This window comes from Penicillium angulare, assembly GCF_028827245.1.
Source record: "Penicillium angulare strain IBT 27051 chromosome Unknown utg000004l_segment0_segment0, whole genome shotgun sequence".
Lineage (NCBI taxonomy): Eukaryota > Fungi > Ascomycota > Eurotiomycetes > Eurotiales > Aspergillaceae > Penicillium > Penicillium angulare.
Window position 1 is genome coordinate 1,454,637 of NW_026623163.1, and position 25,400 is coordinate 1,480,036.

The 25,400-nt window shown below is 47.2% G+C and overlaps 9 protein-coding genes across 9 annotated transcripts; 4 read left to right on the forward strand and 5 right to left on the reverse strand.

Moving 5' to 3' along the window:
• Positions 1 to 279: 279 nt before the first annotated feature.
• Positions 280 to 1,390, reverse strand: N7478_004478 (uncharacterized protein; the record flags this gene model as incomplete). Its single annotated transcript, XM_056920692.1, has 2 exons — positions 280 to 756; positions 866 to 1,390. 2 exons carry the CDS (start codon positions 1,388 to 1,390, stop codon positions 280 to 282), a joined length of 1,002 nt encoding a protein of 333 aa, XP_056778729.1.
• Positions 1,391 to 3,761: 2,371 nt separating this feature from the next.
• On the reverse strand, positions 3,762 to 5,528 carry N7478_004479 (putative DNA-directed RNA polymerase III RPC4; the record flags this gene model as incomplete). The annotated part of the gene is made up of 1 exon (XM_056920693.1): positions 3,762 to 5,528. The coding sequence occupies one exon, from the start codon at positions 5,526 to 5,528 to the stop codon at positions 3,762 to 3,764; it is 1,767 nt and encodes a 588-aa protein (XP_056778730.1).
• Positions 5,529 to 6,360: 832 nt separating this feature from the next.
• On the reverse strand, positions 6,361 to 8,391 carry N7478_004480 (putative C6 finger domain protein; the record flags this gene model as incomplete). Its single annotated transcript, XM_056920694.1, has 2 exons — positions 6,361 to 7,569; positions 7,672 to 8,391. 2 exons carry the CDS (start codon positions 8,389 to 8,391, stop codon positions 6,361 to 6,363), a joined length of 1,929 nt encoding a protein of 642 aa, XP_056778731.1.
• Positions 8,392 to 11,599: 3,208 nt separating this feature from the next.
• N7478_004481 (cyclin family protein) lies at positions 11,600 to 13,537 on the forward strand (the record flags this gene model as incomplete). Its single annotated transcript, XM_056920695.1, has 3 exons — positions 11,600 to 11,611; positions 11,773 to 13,224; positions 13,295 to 13,537. The coding sequence occupies 3 exons, from the start codon at positions 11,600 to 11,602 to the stop codon at positions 13,535 to 13,537; spliced, it is 1,707 nt and encodes a 568-aa protein (XP_056778732.1).
• A 1,199-nt stretch (positions 13,538 to 14,736) lies between these two features.
• N7478_004482 (major facilitator superfamily domain-containing protein) lies at positions 14,737 to 16,829 on the reverse strand (the record flags this gene model as incomplete). Its single annotated transcript, XM_056920696.1, has 9 exons — positions 14,737 to 14,807; positions 14,861 to 14,966; positions 15,034 to 15,364; positions 15,456 to 15,556; positions 15,631 to 16,139; positions 16,201 to 16,298; positions 16,357 to 16,439; positions 16,508 to 16,644; positions 16,700 to 16,829. The coding sequence occupies 9 exons, from the start codon at positions 16,827 to 16,829 to the stop codon at positions 14,737 to 14,739; spliced, it is 1,566 nt and encodes a 521-aa protein (XP_056778733.1).
• Positions 16,830 to 18,076: 1,247 nt separating this feature from the next.
• Positions 18,077 to 19,069, forward strand: N7478_004483 (uncharacterized protein; the record flags this gene model as incomplete). The annotated part of the gene is made up of 1 exon (XM_056920697.1): positions 18,077 to 19,069. The coding sequence occupies one exon, from the start codon at positions 18,077 to 18,079 to the stop codon at positions 19,067 to 19,069; it is 993 nt and encodes a 330-aa protein (XP_056778734.1).
• A 623-nt stretch (positions 19,070 to 19,692) lies between these two features.
• N7478_004484 (uncharacterized protein) lies at positions 19,693 to 21,562 on the reverse strand (the record flags this gene model as incomplete). The annotated part of the gene is made up of 6 exons (XM_056920698.1): positions 19,693 to 20,223; positions 20,282 to 20,645; positions 20,712 to 20,863; positions 20,935 to 21,058; positions 21,119 to 21,311; positions 21,370 to 21,562. The coding sequence occupies 6 exons, from the start codon at positions 21,560 to 21,562 to the stop codon at positions 19,693 to 19,695; spliced, it is 1,557 nt and encodes a 518-aa protein (XP_056778735.1).
• Positions 21,563 to 22,611: 1,049 nt separating this feature from the next.
• Positions 22,612 to 23,028, forward strand: N7478_004485 (uncharacterized protein; the record flags this gene model as incomplete). Its single annotated transcript, XM_056920699.1, has 1 exon — positions 22,612 to 23,028. One exon carries the CDS (start codon positions 22,612 to 22,614, stop codon positions 23,026 to 23,028), a length of 417 nt encoding a protein of 138 aa, XP_056778736.1.
• Positions 23,029 to 23,876: 848 nt separating this feature from the next.
• N7478_004486 (Phophatidylserine decarboxylase-domain-containing protein) lies at positions 23,877 to 25,345 on the forward strand (the record flags this gene model as incomplete). The annotated part of the gene is made up of 3 exons (XM_056920700.1): positions 23,877 to 23,969; positions 24,026 to 24,057; positions 24,121 to 25,345. 3 exons carry the CDS (start codon positions 23,877 to 23,879, stop codon positions 25,343 to 25,345), a joined length of 1,350 nt encoding a protein of 449 aa, XP_056778737.1.
• Between the last annotated feature and the right edge of the window lie 55 nt (positions 25,346 to 25,400).

A 25,400-nucleotide genomic window follows, 5' to 3' on the forward strand; every position in this document is an offset into this window, starting at 1 on the left:
GCTACAGAACAATATAAAAGGACCCATCACGATATAATTCCAACTTTTCCCATTCAAATCAAATCATACAAGGTTACTACCTACTCCTAAAGTCTAGATTCCCTCCCACAATCACCTGCGCCAACCCTCTCCAACTCCTCAAGTCCCCCCAAATCAAGCTCCTCATCACCCATCTTCGCGGCCCTAGCCCCTCTAACCTCCCCATTAAGCGCCTTCCACAAAACCCTCCTCGACCTCTCATGCTCAACATAAGGCATAGCCTCTGCTTTCCAAATCCGATTAACATAATTCCCCCCCCTCTCGCACCCAACTCCCCCCAAACTCCCCACTAGTAGCAACATAAACAATTCCCAAGCTACCCTGATAACTCGAAATCCCAAATCTACTCACAAAAAAGTTCAAAGTCCATTCCATCCGCTTTCCCATGGCCGTAGCCCGGTTCTCGGGTGAAAACTTCCACAAGCCAGAATTGATAAACCCGGGATTGAACCCGTTGATTGTGATGTGTTTGTATTTGGGACTTGAGAGGAGTCGTCTGTTCATCTCTGCTACCCACATTTGGAAGTATAGTTTGTTGTTTGCGTATATGTCACCGCGGAGATGGACTGGGCGGATTGTACAGTCGTTCATTGTTGAGGGGGTGAAGAAGCCGCGGAATTGGTGGCAGGATGTTGTGCAGACTATTCGGGGTGCAGGGGAGAGGGAGAGGGAGTCGAGCAGGATGTAGGTTAGGAATATGTGGGAGATTGTGTTAACCTATATCAAAGTTGTTAGCGGGATGACACCTTTATCACGTTTGAATATAGATACCATAGATATAGCAAAGCTATACAGTATCTATGCAGGGGAAAAAATTAAAACTCACCTGATGCAAAATCTGAATTCCATCCTTCGTAGCAGCTTGCTCATTAGCAGAATGTGGCGCCATTCCAGCATTATTACACAAAACATCCAACGCCCTCCCCGTCTCAACCCACCTCTTCGCAAACGCATTCACACTATCCAAATCCCCCATATCAATAGCCCACCACTCAACAACATTCTCATGTCCAGCAGCTCTCGCCGCGCTCAAAATCTCCTCAACAGCAATCGTGGGATGAGTTTCCCATTCCGGAGGCTCCCGACATCCAAGTATAAGGTTTGCGCCCCATGTAGCAAATGTTTTTGCAGCTTCGAAGCCAATGCCGTTGTTTGCGCCTGTGATTATTATCCAGTTTCCCTGGAGGTTGACGGGTGGGACGTGTGTTTCGTTTAGGGTGGTCCAGTTGCAGCCTTTTAGGGCGTTTATGGTTCTGTAGAGCCAGGATGGGTCTTGGACTTGGGGGGGCTCATGTTCGTTGAGTTCTAGTTCGGGTTCAAATTTGGGTTTGGGTTCGGGTTCGTTGGACATTATATCGATTGTTTTGGTATAGGGTATGATCAGGTAATGGAATGGCAATTTGAAATGACAGATTAGTGACTCAATTGGAGGGGGCTAAGTATTAATAGGAATTTTCCATTGGGATCCATTCATGCATAGCTGTCTCATCTTGTCTCGTCTTGTCTTGGTATCCGTCATGGCCAGTATACAGTGGGGCAGCGGGGCCAAGCTAAATGCCATGGTGACCCCGGCCCCGATTCCAACACAATGAAGAAGGCTAATGGGCACAGCGTTTCAAAGAAATGATGACATTTGGCCCTTCTTCTATTCCTTTGCCGCATATCTGTACATTGCAACTCATACATAGCCCCAGGGTCCACGGAGTTTCTTCCAAATAAGGAATACGGGGTCCTGTCTACGGTTTTTAGTGTTAGCGCATACAAGCTACTTGAAGCAAGCTAGATTTAAGTTTGGTTTAATTAGCATACTTAGCAAACAGGGGCTAGGAGCGGAGGCTCCAGCGTCTCGGTATTCGTAAAGTAACGAATTAGATGCTTCTAGGAACTTGAACGTGCACCGTCTCCGATACTGTATCCCCTGGTTATATACTAGGGTGGTCCGTGTCATGCTGGGACTAAGGTGCTACATACCTACTAAATACATGCTTAAAGGGGCACTAAGTGCGGCCATCATGTTTTTACTAGATCTCGATCTGCCATCTGATAACAGTTATGTGCGTACAGAATGCTGGAACAGACTGGATTGGCTAAACTGTACTGCCAATTTTACTATGGCCTCGCGAAAAGCGCCGTTTTGGGTGATAATTAGATTAGTAGCTCAAGGGATGCTCGTTAGGGTGAGTAAATGTAGAACCGGCTGTCATGATTAAGGACATCAATGTGCTGAGATCACGAGCCCACTAGCTGGGACCCGAAAGACTGGGAACATATCTAAGTGTCTCGGCAATTAAAGCCGACGTTCAAAAAGTTGTAATCATAATTAGCGCTATAAATCAATATAGTAGGGAGCATAAACTATCGATCACAAAACATCTTGCAAGTTTCGAAACTTCACAAGGATCGACTGCGAGATTGCTGGCTGACGATAGGTTCAAGCAAGTGAGCAGTATCTCGAAGCATGCTTCTTCCTGCTTCACCCGATATAGTTGTGCGCCGTACCTAGACAGTAGGAACTGACGTCAATTTAAAGTTGGCATCCTTGGACTGGCGCTTTCATAGGGCACAGGTATCTGTTTGCTCCTGCAATTTGAAATCATAAGCGGCCCTTTCACGCGCTTAGATATTAACTTGAAGGGTAATATAGTCAATATACTCCATAGAGGTGAATTCGATCACTGGAGCCGGTTGGTCACCTTGGCTGGTAGAAGCGGTAGTCAAGCGCCGGCTTGTCCTTCAAAAATAACCACGCATTTGGACTTGAGATGTTATAGACCTTGAAACATCTACATATTATCCAAGGGCCCAAGGGAGCAAGTAAGATCGATGATATTGAAGGCTCCACTGGGTCCAGTATAGTATGTAAATCGTACCACCAAATCAATACCCAATGACGCACACCCTAAGCGAGAATGCTTAGTAATACTTTCTGCTGAAATTCGTTCAACCCGCAACACAACATATGATTCTATCACGATCTTCATCGTCTCAAGTTTCAACAGGTATCCTTTAAGATACCCTTATTTCCTCTAAATTGATGCAATCTACAAACCAATAGATTTTGTCACCGAGCTATCAAGTGTAGGTGACTTAATATATTGGTCTTGTAGGTTGCATCTGTTCAGATGATGGCGGGGTATCTTGGAATTGGGCGGTGGTGATTTTGTGTCCACATCAAGGACGACGACGATGTGGATAATAATACCAGGTGGCCCGGGGATTGGAAGGTTCAAATGGATGTTGCTATAGGAGAAATTTGAGACTTGTGATTTGTCGGAGGGACATATGGACAGGGATGTGAATCCCTGTCGATTTAGGGTGACGGGACATTGGAATAATATGGCGCTGGATGGCTTGGTAGGGGATTCTTGAGTCTATTATTATGGACATGTTGGATGAGAATAATTTTACTCGAGGTTGTGCATATAAAATAAACTACCTTCATGCTTATTTGCTTGGAATTTGAGATCGAACATGTTATGCAGTTATGCAGGTACCACGCCATGCTCTGGGCCTACCTATTATGCGCGCCATCAAATTTTACGACCAATAAGCCAAATCCATATGACCGGAAAAGTTATTGTGATAAAGTGAACTCCGAACGGTATTGGTATCTTGGATTGTATGTGAAATCTAAATCTGCGTACATGTCTTCGGCTTTTGCTCTCTTGATTGGTTTTGGGGAAGGAAATGAGTATCTTGAGATCAATCAAATAAACATGTTATCATAGGATGGAATCCCAGTTCGGCATAACTGTGAACTTTCCGGAGAGCTGCCCCATAGACCAAGCTTCGTGCCGTCTGTCATCCTTTGGAGGCTGGCCAGATGCATCAGCCTCGGGTTGAGAGACAATAAGCGCTTCTTGGACGAAATCAACACCTGTAGCACGGTCGAGCTCAAAGCTGACACCACCCCAGTCCATAGTGATACGGCCAGACTTGTGGACATTCAGTTTGCCCACACGGCCTGCGGGTAGGGACCAATTCGCAGCAGCGGTGATCATTTCAGATGGCCTGTCAGATTCTGCTGCACCTTCACCAGTGATTTCGACGTCTTGGTCACCAATCTCTGGTTTGATATCTGGTTGATCTTGTGTTTGAGGTCGGGTGGTTCCTGATGCTGGGGCATCTTTAGAGCCGGGAATAGTGAGGTTGGGTGTCATGGGTGGGAATTGCATGAGGAACAGTTGGCCAAGGAGATGTTGGTTGGCGAGTTTTTCAATTGGGGGATCGTCTTCATTTGATCCTGCACCGTCGGCGGTAGTTGTCTCTGGTGCGCCCTGTGATTTCTCTCTTTCTGTCTCTGTGTCTGCTTCCGGTTCTGGATCGGATTCCGGCTCCTGATGGGTGAGAAGCTCTAGAACATGCTTCAAATCCTCCTCGTGGCGATCATATTCATCAGTCTCCTCCTTAGTGCGCAGTAGTTCGCGAGGATCCCGCTTGACTGCCGTAGGTGGAAGCTCTTTCTTGTCCTTCTTCGGATCCTCGGCCTCCAATGGATCTGAAGTCTTCCGACGCACACGATATCTCTGTCTTGGCAGGAAATCATCATCGACAGCCGGCACATCTTCCATGGGTGTATCATTGTCGTCTGAAGGCTCCTCCTTAACCCGAGGCTGTTCCACATTATCCTCTTCCGGACTAGACTTATCATCAACAACCTCTGCAGCGTCCTTCTGAGCCTGCGCTCGAATCTCAGCCGCCTTAGTAGAGCTCGACTCCATGTTAACATGGACCGTTCTCTCTTCATGCTCATGCCGCGTCACACGAACAGGACGCAATCCCTTTTCTCGTCGTCGAGGCATCTTCCCCTTCACATCATCCGCAAAGTCATCATCCTCATCCTCATCAATATTGATCTTATCAATACTGACGCGCAACTCATCATCAGAAGAATCATACTCCTGATTACGAGAGTTCGCCGTAAATCCAGATCGCATCCGACTACGTCCACCACCGCCTCCACCTCCACCTCCACTGCCACTACCGCCTCCACCAAAACCACCACCACGACCTCTAAACGCACCCCCAAATCCAGATCCCAATGGGCCTCCAGCGCCCATTCCTCCAGCACCACCACGACCACGAAAAGAACCTCGGCTACCGCGACCTGAGCCTCCGCGTCCGCGCTGAATAGCAGCAGCTTCTCGCATACGCTCTTCATTTCGTTCCTGCTCAACCCGCTCGATGGCCTCACGCTCTTCTTTGGTCTTTCGCTGAACGGCCTTAGGGCGGAATTTGAATGGCTTGGGTGCTGGCTCGCCGCCTAACGCTGAAGGTGAGCGTGTAGTACTGGGTGTAATGCTACCACCTGGAGTTCGTTTTTTCAAGGTCTGGAGTCGTTGCACAGGTGGTCGTCCTGAGGGACCTGGAGTAGCGCTGGTCCCTTGAGCGGGTGCTTGAGTGGTTGCGGGTGCATTTTGTGATGATTCCCCGCTTGCTGAGGCTTCGGGCTTTGCGGCTGTTCGTCTACTGCTCGCTTTGGGAGGCATTATGTGCTTGTGCGGGCGGCACTGTGCCGCGAAGGAGTTTCGATAACGGTATGTAGGGTTTTATTTAGTTCGGAACAGGTTATTATCGGGTAATTGGCGTTGAAGCTGAGGTCTAACGAGTGTAGGAGTGGGAGAAAAAAAAAAGTAGAGTTCGTTGTATCACCATGCGGGCAAAAAGTTGAGCTTTGATCCAAAAATGTTGCGGGGCCCTGTCACCGCTTTTGGTCACGTGACTATATAGAAGAACAATTCTAGAATAGCCATGGCATGCATTACAAAGATACAGCAGAAATCAAAGGATTTTGAATTTTGAGGCCAAATTTTAGAAAATCGAACAGGAAGATAATAGAAGAACAAAATTGGTTCCCAAACTACTCATGCGAACGAACAAAAAGTCCATAACATCTTGTACAGCCCACGCTAGCCCCTTGGTCGCATGCCAGCCTTCAAAGTATATATATCTTACCACCCCGTCAAGATCGGCTCGAATCACACAACTTTGAACAAGACAAAAAAAACAACAACTAAAAGTGATACTAGCAAGGACAATAGGCAGCTACAGGTCTGAAGAGAGTGATTGGAAAAAAAATAAAATATCCGCGAACACGTAGACGCCGACAAGAAATCAACCCGCTAGACTTTGTATAAATCGAGATCGGGACAGAAAGAGTGTAAAATGATAGGATGTGGTGGAGGATGAAAGGAGTGTCGAGGATCTCCCTGTATGTGCGAGGTAGGAAAGTCAAAGGAGGGTAGAGGTGGAGGCAGGGAGAGAGATCGGTAAATGAAGGAGAGGTAGTGTAGGTGGGTAGGACAACGTAGTAAACAGAGACTAACGCTTCCGCTTCTTGTTCTTATCAGCTAAAACAGCAGATGCCAAGGGAGTACCAGGCATTGGTGGGAACTCAAGTCTCTCTTCTTCTGCTTCCTCCTCCTCTTCGTCTTCGTCGTCCGGGGAGTCGCCGTTCTTTTTGACGGGAACACCCATGTGGCGCCCATAGCGACCCTTGCGACCATTACCCTCGTCTTCACTGACGCAGCCCTCAATGCCAATGCCGGCATCCTTGCAGCGACCACAAGGGCGCTGTCGATCACAGCCCTTCTTGCTCTTGCGGCATCGTTGGCAGCGAGGCTTGGTAGAGAGATCTTCCTCATCAGCGCCGAGCTGATGTTGAAAGTTAACAGAACCTCCAGATACCTTGCGGGAGGAGCTTGGGCTGAGGGGTGGGATAGGCGCGGCCGATTTATCAGACGCTTTTCTGGGCGCGGGCGCTGAGGTGGTCTTGATCTTTGGCTTCTGCGTAGGCTTCTGGCTACGAGGCTTGACTGAAATAGGGCGGCTGCTCTTGGGCTTCTTAGCTTTGGGAGCAAAATCTTTGTATAGAGCATCATCCTCGGCCTCGCTTTTAATGCCCTCTTCGATGCCATCGGAACTATGGTCACTGCTGTCCGCGCTAGGCAGGATGTCATCAAGGCGCTTATGGTGACGCTTGATGGCCCCAGGAGGAAGCATTGGGCTTGATTCAAGTCTGCGACGAGCTGGCAAGTCATCTTCTTCCTCGCTGAAGTCCTCTCCGTCGCTAGTGGCACCAGTCGACGAGGCAGCGTCAGCAGCACCGCTAAATGCGTCGTCAAGTGTTGATGCAGATGTGCGACCGTGAGAGAAGTTGGACGCATCACCTAAGCGGATCAATTGCATTGCGACATCTTCATCGGAAATGCAGCTTGCTATAGTCGGGTCTGGAGTAGGCAGGATACCAGCGCCGCTGACCCGAGGAGCCGAATTGCTAAATGGTACACGGTTCGCATTTTCAGGAACTATAGGCGTCGTATAGACTGAGTTCCTTCCAGAGTGCACACCATATTCACTATGGCCATAACTCTGCGGTGATGGCAAAGCTTGTTGGTAGTTATATGGGCGATGTGTGGGACGAGCAAAAGGTGAGCCGGCACCTTCTTGACCGACTGATCGACGTTGAGGAGAGATGGAAGAGGTCGAGGTAATGAGAGGGACTTGAGGAGGAGCAAAAAGTGGGAGTTCCTACATATTGAGATGATTAGCCAAGGACGGAAGAAAAAAATACAGAAAAAAAAAGCAATGGAAAAGGGACAATTGGTAGTGTAACCATAGCGCGATACTCACCGAACTGTCAAACTTTGGTCGTTTGCGACGACCGTCTTGAAGTATATTTTCCATACTTATCTCTGAGCTAGCGAATGCGTCGCCTCGAGATCTGTGACTATAACTGTCTTCGCTGTCGCTGAGCATATCATGATCAGGGAAGCCAGCATGGCTGGAACCACGACTCTTAATGCCACTGCGAGAGCCCTGCTTGTGTTGAGAAGCGCTCCGCATACTGCGATTAGATGGGGATGTGCTGCGCTTCCTGGCAAGGCGAGAGGGTGGGCGCGATGGTTGCTCCAGGACTGGCGCCACAGAATCCATCCCGAAAGGCTCACCCAGACTCGGCCGCTTGCGCTCAACAGAGAAACCAGCGTAGAAGTGATCCGCATACGGTTGAATGGGAATGACTCGTACATATACCGTCATGTTATTCTTCAGGTTCTCATACCTTGCGATCAGGGTGGTTCCATGTTCATCCTCGAAGCTTACACCACTGGCGGTACCGTCGTAGATCCCATAGAAATTTTTGACCGTGGTCACAATCGAATCCGTGGTATCATGGGGATATATTTGCACGCGCATAGGAATTCGAGCTCGAACCTTGGAGTTCTCGTCCAAGAGCAACTCGAAGGCGACGTTCTTAGGCACGGGGCTTTTAAGCGCCATTTCCCGAGAGGCATCCACTACAACCGGGTGCTCTGCCAGAACAGGGTATCCTTCACGCTGGACCGTTTGCATGATAGGCGGTTCCAGAATATTAGGATGTCCTCTGCTGCTAAAGCGATGACTGCATCAACCCACTGTTTCGCATGATGGATGAGGGAGAGGGGGGGCGAGTTTGGATGGGATCCATGGCCGGGGCTACAGGAAGGGTTTTTTTGGGTGTGGAGGGGAGAGAGGATCCATCTAACCTACCACAATTATAGGAATTCGGACAGGTTGGCAGGTGGATGTACCACCCCCGGGTTGACGATGAAGAAAAAGGGTGGACACAGGGCTTTTCGATGGGGATGGAGGGGGAACGTTGGGCGTCGCAACCGAGAATGAACCGGAAGAGGCAGAGGATGATGACCTAGAACAAATTCACAAACCAATATCAGTACAATGGTATCCCAAGTATTCGAATGTAGTCTGAAGATGATATTTGACGCCGAAGGATGGAAAGATGATCGTTGACTAGCCGAGTAGGCCCCAACCTTGGGGGAGGAGACGACGAGAGGCAGAGAGCAGACTCGGAAGAGGGTGGAGAGAAGCGTAGACGCACCTAGCAGAGATTTGAATGATTCCAACTGGATCGCAGAGACTCCGAAATGTCTACTGCAAAGCGAAATGGAGAACGATGAGTGGCGGTGGAGGGTTGTGGGTGGGAGGAGGGTTGTCGTTCAACTTCTACGAAAGCGCTCTTGGGGGTGGGCTATGTCAGCGGTGACTCCAGTAGCCGAGATAAGGTCTAGAAACCCTCAACGACAGGAAAAGCGACAATACCTAAAATGGAACGTATGCACCGTTAATAAAGCGGGGGTTGAAGTTGAAAATGGAGAAGGAAGAAGGTTAAGTGGGTGTGTACGATGTGGTTTCACCTAAAGCGAGAAACGGCTTGTCTGGGTCGGTGACATGGCGATTTGCGCTCCCGCTCAAGCTTGCTCATCACATTCCATATTTTGCCCCCCCATCAGGAAGGTAACGAACTAAAGAACCAGGTTTATAGAATAATTGATCAGTTTGGAATTTATATAGTCTTTTTAATCATTCATTCTCAAGCATTTAGGCCAAGATTTTCGCATTGCGCAAGGCTGTCGCAAGTTCGGTGATACTATTATGCTATTGCGCCGAACACCTTGTCTAACCATCCGACAGAGCTTCCATAGAAGACTGAATTCAAGCTGTTTTAAGAGTGAAATCCTATTTTAATTCTAAGTGGAAGCGACACCATGTTCTGCGCTCATCTTCGCTCATCTGCGCACCGGGTACCGAAGCAGTAAGTACCTTGTCGGAAATCAAACCTTTTTCTGTTTAACAGCTTAAGCCCGAATAAGATTCAACAAATTACAGCCGATGGACGGTCCGAAAGGCCCATGATTCGCAACAGACCCCCCTCAAAGTCTTTTGGGAACTAAGGGCCATCTGTCGCACATTGGCGACTATAATCCTCATGCGATTCATGAAGATCCTTGTCGCATTACCCAGAACAACATCACGACATTTCGGAAGACTAAAATTCGATGCGACCAGGCTTAGCGCCCTGAAATCCAGCATAAATCGCAAAGCGCGGGGATTCGGTCCCAGCATTGCGGCGTTTCCAGAAATTACATTTCAACCGATCGATCGCGCAGCCCCCATTTGCCCAAAAAAAGATTAGGAAGTCAAATCCCCCTCCAAGAAAGGCCATCGCATGACTTAGGGCCATCACGGCGTGTTTCGCATGATCTGCGCCGGCTGAGTTTACCCCTCCTCGGGACCTACGTAAGAGTAGAAAAGGGATGGGGGGGAGGGTTTCAGAGCATTCCCGATCTTTCGAACCTTGCAGGAACAAGAAAAGGGACCAAAGAGAGAATAGAGAAGGTTCAAAGCGTAGAAAGATGGTGGTTCGGGGCGCATGTTCTTGAGAGTGGGCGCAATGTGTTCCGTATTACAGTATATAATATACTGGTTATTTTTTTTTGCAGTAATAGAGGTTATTAGTTAACGGTTCTAAAACACCCTAAGCTAATTAAGCTCCTATAGAGACTTGATATATAGATTGCGCCGAGTTACTTCTTGGGCATAAACTTTGAATCATGTAGGTACATCTGTGGATAGACGGGCAGTCTGGCAGATAGCGGTGTCGCATTACACGTATCATGCTAAATGCTATACGGGAAAAGGAGTGCGTTTAGCAATTTGGGGTTGTTCCGGGTGCAGGAACAAGCTACGGCATATGAATGGCTCAGAAGACTCCAAAGGGAACGTGCTACGAAAAAGTTGTTCAGAACGTGCAGGGGAATTGCAGTTGACGGAACCTTTTAGAACCAGTGAAAAGGCGGACACCCGAATTGAGCGAGGACCCCGCACACTTCGATTTTCGGAGCGGGTCACAGAAACGATGCCCAACTTTGTCACAATGATGAGCGAGTTCGGATGCGCTTCGGCTGATCTAGAAAGTGCCAAACCGTTTACCGCTCGATCCGGGTCCTTGTAAAGCGGTGTAGATCACGTGGGCCCGCGTTACTAGCGCGTTGGAGAGGGTGGAACATGAGCAATGGCGATTGTGGGCCCATTTATGAGGGGAAATGGGGCGAAAGAATCGGAATAGAATGGTTATATAGTGGCACATTCTGGGTAAAAAACTTTTCTCTCTTTTCCACCTTGTTGAAGATGTTATTCGCAAAAATTCAAAATGGAGGGACTTGGGGAAGACGTGACGATAAGCTCCTGACGTCACTGATAAACCGATAAGGTTGTCTTGGCACCCGTGGAATCGAGGGACCATGCAAACACTGCAAACTCCGCCTGTCATTCCAAGGTTCCTTCCAGCCCCAAAATAGCTGTATTGTCACTGTATTGTACTGTCGCATCTCTTGAACCCACCCCAATATTCACTTCGAGTGAATTGATATTTCTTTAGTTTGTCGCGGTTTACATTTAGGCCGAAGCAACCTTATTCTTTTTCTTACTTGTGTTTTTCGGTCTCATAAACTCCAAGTTCAATCAGCTTAAGCCAAGGTAAGGCCTGCATCTGGTCGCCCGGGTTTCCATTTTTTACGTGTATGTACCCGTTACCGATTCTTACTGTGCCTGCGCAGGCCCCCGACTGTTTGTTTTGCTTGGCATAGCCAATCATGCACTACTGGCCTTGCAGCAGCCTTTCTCATCCTCAACAGAGCAAAACGTAAACAATTCCTCTTTCCACGCTCCCACCCGACAATTACGCGCCAACCCGACAACAATTTCTTGGGAAGCGATCATCATGGATGCGAAGGTATGTATTCAGCTCTTCTTTTCTCTTGTTTATTCTTCACTGCGAGTCCGTTGGAGCCTTGAGTTGTTGGTATGGGTATCAAGGGCCCCGACTCGACCTATCTGATGTTCCACCACTCACTGCTCATTCATCGCAACCAAACTGACACAATGGATCCATAGCCTCAGCGTATCCGCGTCCGCGGAGACGAAAACGCTCCACCTGCCATTCACAATAATAAAACCATCCATCAGCGTAACAAATCTATGTCAGCATTGAACGTGACCCAAAGCGCGAAGAATGGAAATCGACGGGCATTCGGTGATGTGAGCAATACCAAGGAGCTTTCTCGTGCCAGTCGCGACGATTCGGCTCTCAATAGCAAGCCGACCTTGCAGGTATCCGAGAAGCCAGCTCTCTCACAGCCTGCTCAGCGCCCAATGTCAGTGTCTGGCGTCAAAGGTGCCTTAAACAATGTCACCACAAAGCCCGTAAATCCTGCCGGCAAAGCGCAAGCAGTTAAGTCTGCCAAGCGAAGCAATCCAATCTTCCGTGACAATCATCTGGAACCCGTCACCGAAAAGGAACCATATAGGGAAGCCGCGCCCGTTCGTTCTACTCGCGGAAGTGAATCAACCATCGAGGAACAGCCTGTAGCAAAGGGTATCAAAACGATCCCAGACGAGAAATCAAATGCTATTGTCTCGGAGCAGGCAGATACCAATTATGAAAAACTCGCGAAAACCTCACTAGAGTCGGATGCCACGCTTTCTGATGGTATCGACGAGTCCAAGGCGCCCGCGGCTGCTGCCTCAGCCAAGCAACTCGCCCCAATCGCCTCTGAACCCGAGGAGTACTGGGAAGAAGAAGATAGCCAAACTGCCCCTTCTCTCTCCCGAACAGATAATACCACAGGTGGCACCACTACCATAATTTATCCACAATTCTCGGCAGCCACCAAACGCCAGATCCTACAAGCTAAGCACATTGTCGAAGATACGCGCACCGAGGAAGATATAATCGAAGACTTCTACGACTCTACCATGGTCGCAGAATATAGCTCCGAAATCTTTCTCCACATGCGCAATAAGGAAGCCGAAATGCTTCCCGTTGCTGACTACATGACCAACCAGGCCGAGATTCAATGGTCTATGCGTTCTGTTCTCATGGACTGGCTAGTGCAAGTGCACCACCGTTTTAATTTGCTTCCTGAGACCTTGTATATCTGCGTTAACTACATCGATCGCTTCCTCTCCCACAAGATCGTTTCCCTTGGCAAGCTTCAACTGGTTGGCGCCACTGCACTTTTCATCGCTGCCAAGTATGAGGAAATTAATGCTCCCGCCGTGCGGGAGATTGTCTACATGGTCGATGGAGGTTACACTGTTGATGAAATCCTGAAGGCTGAACGCTTCATGCTTACTATCCTTGACTTTGAGCTTGGATGGCCCGGCCCGATGAGCTTTCTGCGCCGCATCAGTAAGGCTGATGACTACGACCTCGAGACCCGCACAGTAGCCAAGTACTTCATTGAGATCACTATCATGGATGAGCGCTTTGTCTGCACGCCTCCTAGCTTTTCCGCCGCTGGAGCCCATTGCTTGGCCCGCTTGATGCTGGCCAAAGGATTCTGGGTATGTATCCATCCCGTTCTCTATTTAGTTGCTTATTGCGTCTTCCAACCTTTGCTAATATTATTGATAGACTCCTGCCCACGCATACTATGCTGGATACACCTACGAGCAGCTGCTTCCTGTCATGACCACCATGCTCGAGTGCTGCGAGAGCCCCCAAAGCCACCATCAGGCTATCTACGAGAAATACCTCGACCGTCGCTTCAAGCGTGCCTCACTATTCGTGGAAGCCGAGGTTCGCAACGAGTTTGCTCTTGAACCGCCTACCTCCCTCCGCAATCCTGCACGCCTAGATGGCACGGCCAACTACTGAGATTTTTCGTTTTATTTTAACTACATGCAAGTTGAAAGTGCTTCAACATTGCCTACTACTTCAACCACAAATACCCCACCTTCGTTATCGCTCTTCTCATTGTGTTATCGTGCTTCCTGGGAATCTCATTTTCGGAGTGAATATGGATGGGTATTGGCTGGCGTTTTTTTAACCCTCGCGGCGGTTCCTTTTTTTCTTTTTTTTCTTTTTTTCCCTTTTTCTAACTCACGATCCCGAGATGACTTGACGCCATTTTTCCGGACGCGGTGGGAGTTCGATGGGTCGGAAGGCGTTGGTCTGTTTCTCTCGGCATCACATAATCTCTTTTTTCGATCCATTATTTTCTTTCTCACGATACATACCTCTTCTGCTCATGAGAATCTTGCATCTTCTTCGTCCTATTATCCGTGCAGCATGGTCTTTTCTCACCACCGCACTAATCACAATCCTTTACTTCTCTAGTTTCTACTTGAGTTTACGCTTTTAACATACGCTGAGCCCCATACTGTCCTTTTTTACGGTTTCCTATGCATTTATTGCTATGAGCTATTGCACATGGAGATATGTTAGAATGAATCAATTAGGTTTCAGCATAGCTTTGGCTTATCTCTATTGTAATTCTCCAAGTTTCCAAGTTTCCAAGGTTGTTTGTAATGTTAGGGCAATATGTTTGACATCTTGGCAGCGGCGTTAGTAGCTACGGCAACCATGTACTCGCATGAAAGACTCGGATAAGAACAATTGCCGTTTCTGTCTCGGTATGGCGAAAATCACGATGTTTCATCTTGAGCCAATGCTTGCCACATATACACCAACTTGCATATGGTTGCCATGACAAACTTCTACACTGGAAGATTTAACTTGTTCACGTATGAATTGCAGCTGGCCTGTTATTACATCGACGTAGACCTCGGTATATAATATTATACATGTATTGAGTGGCAATGGGCGTGGTCCGACTGGATAGTATGTATATCTCTAGTGGATGTTTGCAGTTCTCAGCGGGTTCAAAAGTTTCTTGAAGGGCTGTCGGTAGTATGCAAACCCACCAAAACAATAGTATGAATCGAACCAACATTGAGACCTCGGGTCGATAGTAGATGGAGGTGCCTGTTCATCTGGTCGCCTTCCTCCATATTTATAGCTCCCTCTGTCTCTCTCTCTCTCTCTTCATCATCATACACATCCTTGATCTGATCCTATTCGAGCGCTTTCTCTTTCAACCATGCGGCACTAGGGAGCATGGCCAAAGCGCACGCAATCGAGATCACTATATGGTTAGCATCCCATCCATGTGTATACACTTTCTAGCAATTTACTCACATGGTGCGAACTGGAAAGCATTCCTATAAGTCCGTTGGACAATAGCCAGAATATCAGGGCTCAAGCTCCAAGCAAATCTTTCATCGTTGACGATCTTGGAAATTAACTATAGAATGAACCATCTTAGCAAGAATGTATCATAAGGCCAAGGGGGTCAAGGGACCAATTCAAACCTTTTCTGCCGGAAGTCCCTTCAAGGCTTTTTCGAGCTGTTTCTGGAAACTGTGTTGAACGATAACTACGCTCGTTGCAGGTCCGATAATGGTACCAAGTTGTTGGAAGAAATAGTATGTGGTGATGCACACTGCTAGTTCTTCCTTCGGGGCGGTTTGAGTCATGCCTGTGAATTGCGTCACGAAGAGAATTCCGAGGCAAATACCACTGGGGAACAAGTAGACAAGCTCCCATCGTTCAAAGCTAACTCGCCAGCGAAGAAGCATGATAAGGAAGGTGGCCGCTAGACCGCAGACCGCAATGACCGTTATAGGTTTATATCGCCTTGTCCTAATATAAAAAGTAAATTAGAAATTAGAAAGTCTTTCTCGTTAGTATTGGAACCACTTGCCTTTTAACGACAGAACCTGAAATGATGGACCCAACAGAAACCCCGGTTGCCCCTACAATGAACGCGGACGTAGCGAAAAGGCTCGTGGTATTCTGAAGTCTGATGATGTACGGCACAAAGTTGCTGAGCATCTAAAATGGACGTGTGTCAGTTGTGACATTACAGGGGGGGTGGGGGGGTCGATTCTGGAAAGAGGCCAACTCACGACTGAGTGACTAGATAACAGCAGCAGTTGATTCGCGAGGTATGCACCTGTTGATGTTCGAAATAGGGATACTTTGATCAATGGTCTTTTTGCCCAATATGTCTCGATAAAGATAAAAGTTAAAGTCGCAATGATACAGGTAGAGATTAGAGTCGCCAGACGCCAGGACTGGTAAGTTGCAGACTCTAACTCTTGTAGCGTTGCGAAGAAAAGGATTATGGCAGCAAAAAAGCTGATGAGGCCACTGAAATCAAAACCGGAGAAACTAGGGCGAGGAGTCTCTCCTTCCGGTTCACCCTTATTGTTGCTTGTATTGGAGTCGGATGGGATGCCGCGTATAGTTATTAGGATGCAAAAAGCGATTAAAGGTAGTTGACCGTGGAATGACCATCGCCATCCAATGGAATCGATAAGAATACCTCCCAGCGGGGCACCAAGGCTTCGGGCAGTGGCATTTATAACGTTAGCGTAGCCTCGAAGGACGGGTACATCGTCAGGGGGGACGAGATCTATTCGAATTGTGAGCGAAGCTGTACCAGGAGTGGTTGGGGATAGGCTTGGAAGTAGTACCGGTGATGAGAATTGAGACAAGTGAGACCATCCCACCGCCACTAACTCCCGCAATGAATCTTCCGAGCACTAACTGAGTATATGTCATACTCGTGCCGCTGTTTTGAGTTGTCCATCAATGTACTGCCTGAAAGTGCCGATCTGAAGATAACGTACCAAACAATACATCCTATAGCGAAAAGAGCATAGGCACCGAGAAGCACATTTTTGCGGCCAAACGAACCACATAAGACGCCATACTGTAGAAAGTGGTAGGTGTGAGCGGAGGAGAACAAGCGCCATACGCCATCTATAGATGGAAGCTCACCACAGGCAAGGACATGCAGTATCCAAGGTTATAAGTCATTAATAGCCATGATCCATACGAGAGCGCGTCGAATTCGGATGCGATCATACTCCAAGTGGAAAGAAGGAGGGATTCATCGGCAGCTGCGAGGAAAACACCTAGATACAATCGTTAAACATATATCACAGTGCACTAAATGGAAATGCTACTCACCCATGAAAGAGCCATAGATGACAAGTCTGCCAGTTGACTTCTTAGAGTTCGCATTTTCTTCTTCGCGGGGCTCTTGGATGGGATCTTCTCGCGCCTCTCGGAGAAGCGGCGTTCGCTCGTTGCCTTCCATTTTGTCTTTCTTGAGGCACTGGCTGAGAAGAGACAAAATGAAAAAAAATCTCTCCAGGCGAGGCAAGTTGGGGGGAGGCGGTAGTTCAAGCTATTCAGATTTCATGAATCATGATGCACATCCGTAGTTTGAAGAAGGGAAGGGTGGAGACTGTCAGTCTACTCCCAGGCAAGGGTTTACTTGTTAGGAACAGGCTTAACAAATCCAAAAAAAAAAAAATTCCAAAAAAATCGGGGTTACCATGACAAATTGCAACATACCACTTGTCTCGAGATTTTATGTGGAGACCCTTGCGAATGAGCAACACATTGGATTTTCAAGATACCAATATCATGAAAAATTGTAAATGTACAGCTAGAATACCACTAGTCTCAAGATTTTATGTGGAGACACTTGCGAATGAGCAGGTTACACATTGGATCTGCAATTTATCAATAACCGTGTACGCCCCCTTTGGGCGGTGCGCAAAGGGGGCGCGTGCACGGTTAGTCTCAAGATTTGATCCACGGGTGTGTGGAGACAATAAGAACCCAAGATTACACAAGTTCGGCCTGCCGATCGCCAACACATGTTTAGCTTCAAAATCTTTTGTGGGTACTACCGAATAAACCCGGGAAGAAGAATCTAGGTAAAGGTACGTACTCCGAGTCCGTACGGTACAGTATGTAACTCACAGGATCCTTACATAGGTTCACGAAGATCAGGGAATAAAAGTTTAATGTCGTACAGGTATGCATATACTGCTGTCGATGTATCTAAAATTGGAAATTTCGATCTATATGGTACATTATCACCGAAGAGTTGAGTGTATGATTCTCATAGGTGCCGATTTATGTATACGTACTTACCTAGGACGATATGCAAGTGGGATTGCAGATTCCGTTTGCAGTGGCTGGCTGTAAGGTCTTGTACGGTGTGCGTGTACTGTACATGGAAATACCAAAGGCGCAATCAGATTGATGAAGTTGGTATATGCTGAAATTATTGCCGATCGAGATTCGTAATTTACGTTTTTGGCAAAGATGATGGAAAAAATGACGCTGAAAATGCATTACAGAGGGTAAATACCCTGAGAAATTTGTGTTGTTTCCATTGAGAATCATTTGATAAACGGATAAAGGCCGTCGCAATGCACCTTGTGCTCGAGTGATCTCATATATTTTGGCAACTGAAATCATCCCCGTGATTCAATTCTTCTTGTACTGAAACATAACCTTGTCCACGATTTTCGACTTCCGTCTACGAAGATGCGACAAACAAATACGTGCCCAGATGCGATTTATCTGATTACATACCCTCGCACTGGATCAAACCTTCTACTGAAAATCCTGAACCTTTCTGAACAACCAGACGTTGCGGCTCAGACCAAGGAAGGTTATTACTTTCACCCACCATTGAAATTGAGACATGAGTTGGGCATGTTTGACAGGCCATTGGCCCTCTGGGAGCAGGACTACTCACGGCTCTTGAGTCAATGCTTCAAAGACTGCTTTGAAGAATTAGACGGTCACTTGAAATTTGCCAATGCGATGGGCAAATCATTATTCGTGAAAGAGCATGCTCCATGGCTCATCGATCCCGCGATACAGTCGGAATGGATCCACGATTCTCACGACAAGGATGAGATCCCTATGCCAATCGAGAATCCAACAATCCTCCCGAATGAATTCCTGCGACAAGTATCACCGACATTCCTCATTCGAAACCCCATTGCTTCCTTTCCATCTCATTATCGGGCTATGCGAGACTCCTGGTACGGATCTGCAGAAACTTTCAAAGAGAGTGGAAACAGTTATTTGAAATTCAACATGACTATCCGCTGGTCTAGGATGATGTACGACTGGTACGACAAACAGAAATCGTTGTGCCGCGAGCATGGTACGAACAAGGGGCCAATCGTGTTAGACGCAGATGATATTATGACCAAACCCGAAGTTGTGATCGAATATTGTAATGCTGTTGGCCTCGATTCTACGAAAGCGAAGTTCAGCTGGAAGCCGTTGAGCAGCGACAAGATGGACGCCATGGACCCGGAGTTCCTCAGGATGAAGGACACGCTCCATGCATCCGATGGGATTAGACAGGACAAACTTGCGGCGGGTCTTTCGCTCGCAAAAGAAGCTGTCAAATGGAAAAAAGAATTCGGTGAAGCTGAAGGGGCAAAGCTTGTCCAGTGGGTGCAGGCTGCTATGCCTGATTACGAGTATATGTGGGCGAGAAGACTCACTCTGCCCAATTGATTTTCATATGTATATCTAGTATTCATGTTATTCAAAGCGAGATGCGGGAAACATAAATAGTCCAATAGATCATTATAAGACCTACAAAGAAAGAGATTCGGTACTATCAAATTTTATCTTCAGAGTTGGAAGAAGACTGTTCTCTCTAGCATTCTCTTACAGTAAATTTCAAGTTCCAGTTGCTACGTATAGGTAACTTACACATCGGGTATTGGTATGATACGACTTCAAAGTAGAACCAATCATTTTCCCATGTTTTTAGACAGACCCTTATTCACGGAGCTTACCTTCACGGCTCCTTTCCGGCGCTAATTTACAAATAGACCTTCAGGTGGTGCGCCCCGCCGACGGGCTTCCAAGATTTGAAATGTCGATCTGGAAACCCACATCGCCACCGTGCAGCTAGTACGTACGCCCGATACAGGCTAGAGGGAGTAGCAACTACGCGGGGGGGGGGGGGGGGGTTTGTTTTTTACACTTTTCCGCGCATGCGCAGCCTGGGTAACAATTTAAAGGTACATCGTATTTCCGTGGGCTAATATTGCGAAATCAGAAATTGTATTTTGACATCCAAATACTCACGAGCTCAGCCATGTACATTGATTGTTCAGCGTTGTCCCTTCCTATCTAAAGTAAACTCGTCGTTCGCCCCGTTCATAAGCAGTAATTGCTTCGAATCCACCTTCGAGACTGAAAGCCTCCCGTCCCCGGGCCCGTAACATCGAGGCTGCCATGCGCCCTGTATCTCCTTCGGTACATACTATCAGCACAGGCCCAGAGCTCTTTTCCAATAACCATGGTTCCCGTTTCAGTAAATCGGACAATTCCAGCCACCGCTTTTCGACAGCGTAAGAATCGCCGAAGAAATCGTCGATCGTCTCCGACAAGGGCAGGCTTTTCGAGCCTTTGACATGACCTTGGTCAAACGCTGCCTTTGGACGGAAATCAATCAAGGTTAACCCATCGCTGTTACTACTATCTCCATTTGCAACGTGTGAGCCGCAGTGACATTCTCGACACAAGGAATCCTTGGTAGGTGCACTGGGACAAAACAATGGACTGGTGACGTTATGTTTGGAGAAAAATTCCATGGCGTGCTCTGGGATGAGGAACCAAGCCTTGTCATAGTAGTCTTGATCCACATCCAGAAGATGCTAGTAAAAAAGGTGTATCAGATAATGCGAGACCATATGCACGGGAAGACCAACTTACCTCATCTGAAACTGTCGGAAACTCACTTTCGTCCAGCTTCGCGTGGTATCCGTCGATGTACTGGTAGGGGAGATCGGCGCAAACAAAAGCGCAATGAATCTCTTTTGTCTCCGCATCAACAAGTTCGTTCAGTCGACCAGCGGCCTTCATTTCTTCAAGATGAGCTATAAGGCCATGTAGTGCCTGTCCAGACGAGGGGCCGGCGATGATTCCATGACGTGAAAGAGCCATCGACGCCCGATACGCGTCGGCAGACTTCACTTCTTGGTAATCATCGATGACTCCCTGCCACGGAAAAGGATTGTGCTCAAATCCAGTACGGGCCCGAGGACCCGGAGTATGATCACCCTGCACATTATATACACTGAGGCAAGTAGTGTCAGCTCACTATTGTTGCTCACAATATAATCACTTCATGATTGAGACTCACCCGAGGACTTTGACAGATGGCTTCAGTGGCTTGAGATATTTACCCACCCCAACTATGCAGCCAGCAGTACCAACAGTCGAGCAGAAGAGGGTAATCTCGGGCAGTTGTTTCCATATTTGGGGGCCTGTCCATCGAACGTGCGATTCCCAGTTCTTTCCAAGATATGATTAGTTGTGAATATATGGGAGCAAAGGAGGAGCATGCTGGCCTCGTTTCTACATACCTTTTCGCTGTGATATTGCTTACAATTGTATACATCTGAAGACTCAGCTTCCAGACGCTGTAGCCTTTGCACAATACCCCTGGGATCCATTGGGTTCTGCTGAGAAATGCCGCCGTACAGGATGCTAGATTCACGTTGTCAGACCATATCATTTTTGTCCAGTATTATGATACCATTAACTCACCATTTTATCCCAAAAAATCGTAGCATGTCCAGCTGCGATCTACGCGACTTGTTGGTCACATAAGCAGCTGTGTTTTCATGGCCCCAAAGTCCTCTTGCGAGCATTCCAAGGGACAGAATAGTTGAGCCAGAGCTTGCTTCTACAATTTGCTGATCATGTATGTTGTCACCCGCAGTGTAAAGCATGTTTAGTGCTTCCAGTATGTTAGCTCATGGGTTGCGATATTGATGTAGTAGAGGTGCCTGCCGTACCTGGCAAAGATTTCACATTCTGTGCTGGCAGTGCCGTGAGCATCTTCGCATAGATCCTGACTCCATCTGCCCGCAGTGGATTAAGGCTTTCGGGCAACTCAACCAAGGGAACTGGAGGAGCATTGTCAGGCTCAAAGTACTGTGCTAAAGAATCTGATCCTTTGAAAACATTCAGTGGGTTGGTTGCAGTCATGGTGTTGACTAATAGTATTCTATAACTAATGTCCTTCGTAAGCTTTTGTTTCTAAGCAATGTTCTAACAAGAGAAGAGATTAGAGGATATTTGTTTACCTTTGAGCGCTCAACGTAGTATACGCGTGGTCCGCAAGAGAATTCGAACGAGTGGAGCTGAACAACTGACCGATCAAGAAGCAAAAGGTACTAGTATTTCTGATCTCCCCTCTATATATGTATGTCTCTCCTGTTCACTAGTACTAGTGGCTTTTCGTAATAAATGGATTTTTGAAGCTCCTGCTTCAATACAGGTGAAAATCTTCAGTACATTAGTGTCTTCTCATAAATTTCCGTCGAGGCCGAGCGGCCCATAGCGGTAAAATAAAATAAAACACGAGAGAACAATTACATAGAAATGCCAAGTGGAGCTTTTATCCGCATGTTTCAAGGTTTGTACAGTATCGGTAACAACCTTAAAACCCACTTCCAAGATTCCCTGCGGCTGAATCCCCACTTCTTTACGGCTGAATCGACCTATCGAGTTCTTGGCCAGACTCAGGCCAGTTCAGAATTGGCCTGCATTGAGCGTAGTATCCGGAATTGAGCCTAACTGTGTCTGCTGTATATTAGTTAAGAGTTGGAAAATAAAACCTTGTATTTATGATATATCACTGTTTATGCTTGTATTAATAACAACTATTTCAATGTGCAGAAGCGGATACTACGCTCGATGCAAGCCAAAGAGGGGTAGGTAGAGAGGCTCGATATTTTTTGTTCTTCAATTGAACATATAGCCGAAGCTCTTTCTCTTGGTCCGTCCATCAACTCCAACTTGAATTCCAAAGGTTTCTATTGCGTGTCCCCACTGTGTGCTCTTTGATCTGCCCCATTCAATCGACATTGGTGAGTGAAACTCGGTACTAATATTTATAACTTCAACTCCTCCGTTCATGTTTATTAAAAGTCCCATCATGCCGTGCACTAGTCTGACTAGAATGATAGCTTAAAATTTAGCCAACCACGATGCCTAGTCCTCTCTCGCATGACTATAATCTGTCCGTCGCAAAAATGGAAGAGCCGTATGTTGATTATGGGGAGTTGGAGCGTGAAGAGAAGATGGCAAGAACCCAGCTCGTCGTGGCACGTGCAATGTGGGAAGAGTCTTCGCGAAAGATGACCCAGGCAACCAAGCGTATAGAACAACTAGAGGAGACCTTGAAGTCTTTGCAAGATCGCCGTGGAACCCTCTTCCCACAAAATACTTGTTCGGATCTCCAGAACGGAGAGGTTGGGACTCCCGGTGAAGCTAGTGGAGAGCCCACAAATCTTTACTTGGGCAAGAACTTGCAGCAAGCTACGGAGTGGATCGTTGGTCGCGAGGGCCCGACTATGGAACAGGTTGAAAAAGATCCTTCTTTCTGGCTGAATCTTGATGTGTTTCACGCAAATGAGGTGTTGAGCAGATCTACGAATGTCTGTCCATGAAATGTCAATTTGCCTTGGAAGGCGTTAAATGGAAGAGTCTTAGCTGGACAAGATGTATGCTGGTTATTATTTCAAATTACTCTAAAGCTACCTGGGCGGTGCCTGCAATTTTTTGTACTGTATACGTGTATTCTTTGAAAATCTAAGGATTGAGTATATCAGAGTGGGCCACAATTTTACCCTGTAAAGGCAGATCGGGGTAGCTTTCCAATTCTCCGTTCGTGCGCCGATCCCCGGCTTTACTTGCAAATTCTGTCACCGACTTTCTGCGAGTGGATATTTCTCGCTTCCGTGCCATTTGATCGGTACAGCTACACAGATCGATCGACATTCTACAAATTCATGCGACAAGCGGCTTTTGTAGATCGTCTAGATCGATCGTACGTGGCACTTACAGCCCGTGTATCCCGGGACCCGTCCCTTCCAGCCTTCATGTGGCGTGTTGGTATCCACTTTCCCGCATGAACCGGTATCCACCTTGCATGAATAGTCGTAATGAAAAAAATTAAAATACGAAAATACTTGTAGAACAAGTTCTATACCATAATTTAGTATGCAAGTATTGATCAGTGGAGCTGAATACATCATATGTATGTAGCTGGAATGCACTAGTACTGCAAAGCTCGCCACAGACACAGCTGAGCTCAAGTGTGGATACTGATCAATATGCAGAGGGGAGATTCTTTAGTGCGGCGTGAGGAATTCCATAGTCCTCTTTCTACAGAATTAGTGATCGCCTGGATTTGCTCCAGAAGTTACTTTGACTAGGCTCTAGAGAATTTATATCGGGGCGCACTCCAGGGCTCACCTGCAATCCTGCGCCATCTTCTCCATTGCCGGGATTCAAGATGTTGAACTTGTGGAATAGGGCCAACGATGGCACCATAATTGCGCTTGGGGCGCTATCAATCGCTGTGTCGGCCTACGCTCTTTATTCAAACGTTAGAATTCTTTTTTCTCAAGTTAGCACGACTCTTGAAAACTGACTGTCTTTTAGGACCATATAAGCCACAAAAAACTACTTGGAAGGTAGGTCCAATTCGATATGAGTCGAGTAAATATTGCTGTATACTAACTTAAGCTATGGCGAAGACTTGAAATCAAACAATCCGTTCATGATGGAGACCCTGTCGCGTGGGTATGGGACATTATTACAGAGGCATCGGAAAAGCCTCAAGAGCTACATCCTACACTGCAGGAATTTGGCAATCTGATCGAAACCAACGATCGCATTGGACTGCTCTTCCAATCTATGTTTCACCAAGGCCACTCGACAAAATCCGGAAATAAAGCCAAAATCCAGGATTATCAACACATGCTCCAGATTTTCAACCGCATTATCAGCCGTCCACCTCCCTTTCATAGCAAAGGTCACCAGATTGGTTTACCAATGGCTGCTCTTCTTCGAGACTACATGGCCACACCGAGTGGATTCGCTGCATTCCTCGACCCGGAGGTCAACGCGATCTTCCAAAAGGTGCTTGATGCATGGGGTGAATTTTTACAAACACCAGAATCTGCTGCTACATTGGATGATCCATCAAAGGGCTGGTTCAGTAATTCATCTCTGACGGCTCTGGCTGCTTCAGGAAACACAAATGGATCTACGTATCAATTTCATGAGATATTTGATTGCGACCCGAACGTTCCGTATCACGGATTCCGGTCTTGGGACGATTTTTTCACTCGTAAATTCAGAGACGGCATGAGACCAATTGCAGGAGGGGACGATGATAATATTATCGTTGGGGCTTGCGAAGCCGAGCCAACTCAATTGGCGAGAGATGTAAAGGCACAAGACACTTTCTGGATGAAGGGTCGAACATATTCACTGGATCAGATGCTAGGCACCAACTATTCCGGTGAATTTGTTGGCGGCACGATTTACCAGGGTCTACTGAGTGCATTTAACTATCATCGATGGCATGCTCCAGTCTCTGGCACGATTGTCAAGACCTACACAATTCAGGGCACTTATTTTTCTACACCGGGAGCCATCGACGACGGCAATGGACGATTGGTCAACTTTCCAGCATACAATTCAGCCATGTCAACGAGATCAGTGACATTGATCAATGCGGACAATCCTGCCATTGGCTTGATGGCATTTATTGCTGTTGGAATGGTAGAAGTGTCGTCATGTGAGGTCACAGTCCAAGAAGGGCAACATGTGAAGAAGGGAGATGAGATAGGAATGTTTCATTACGGAGGATCAACCCATTGTTTGATCTTTAAGAAAGAAGTTAATATCACCGGCTTCCCAGAGGGAGCGGGGAATGTTGCTGTTGGCAGCCGGTTCGCCGTTGTTCGTCCTTAGTGTTGGTTGTTCGTTGCTAAAACTTTGTTTAACCATGTGCGAGGCTGTCATAGAT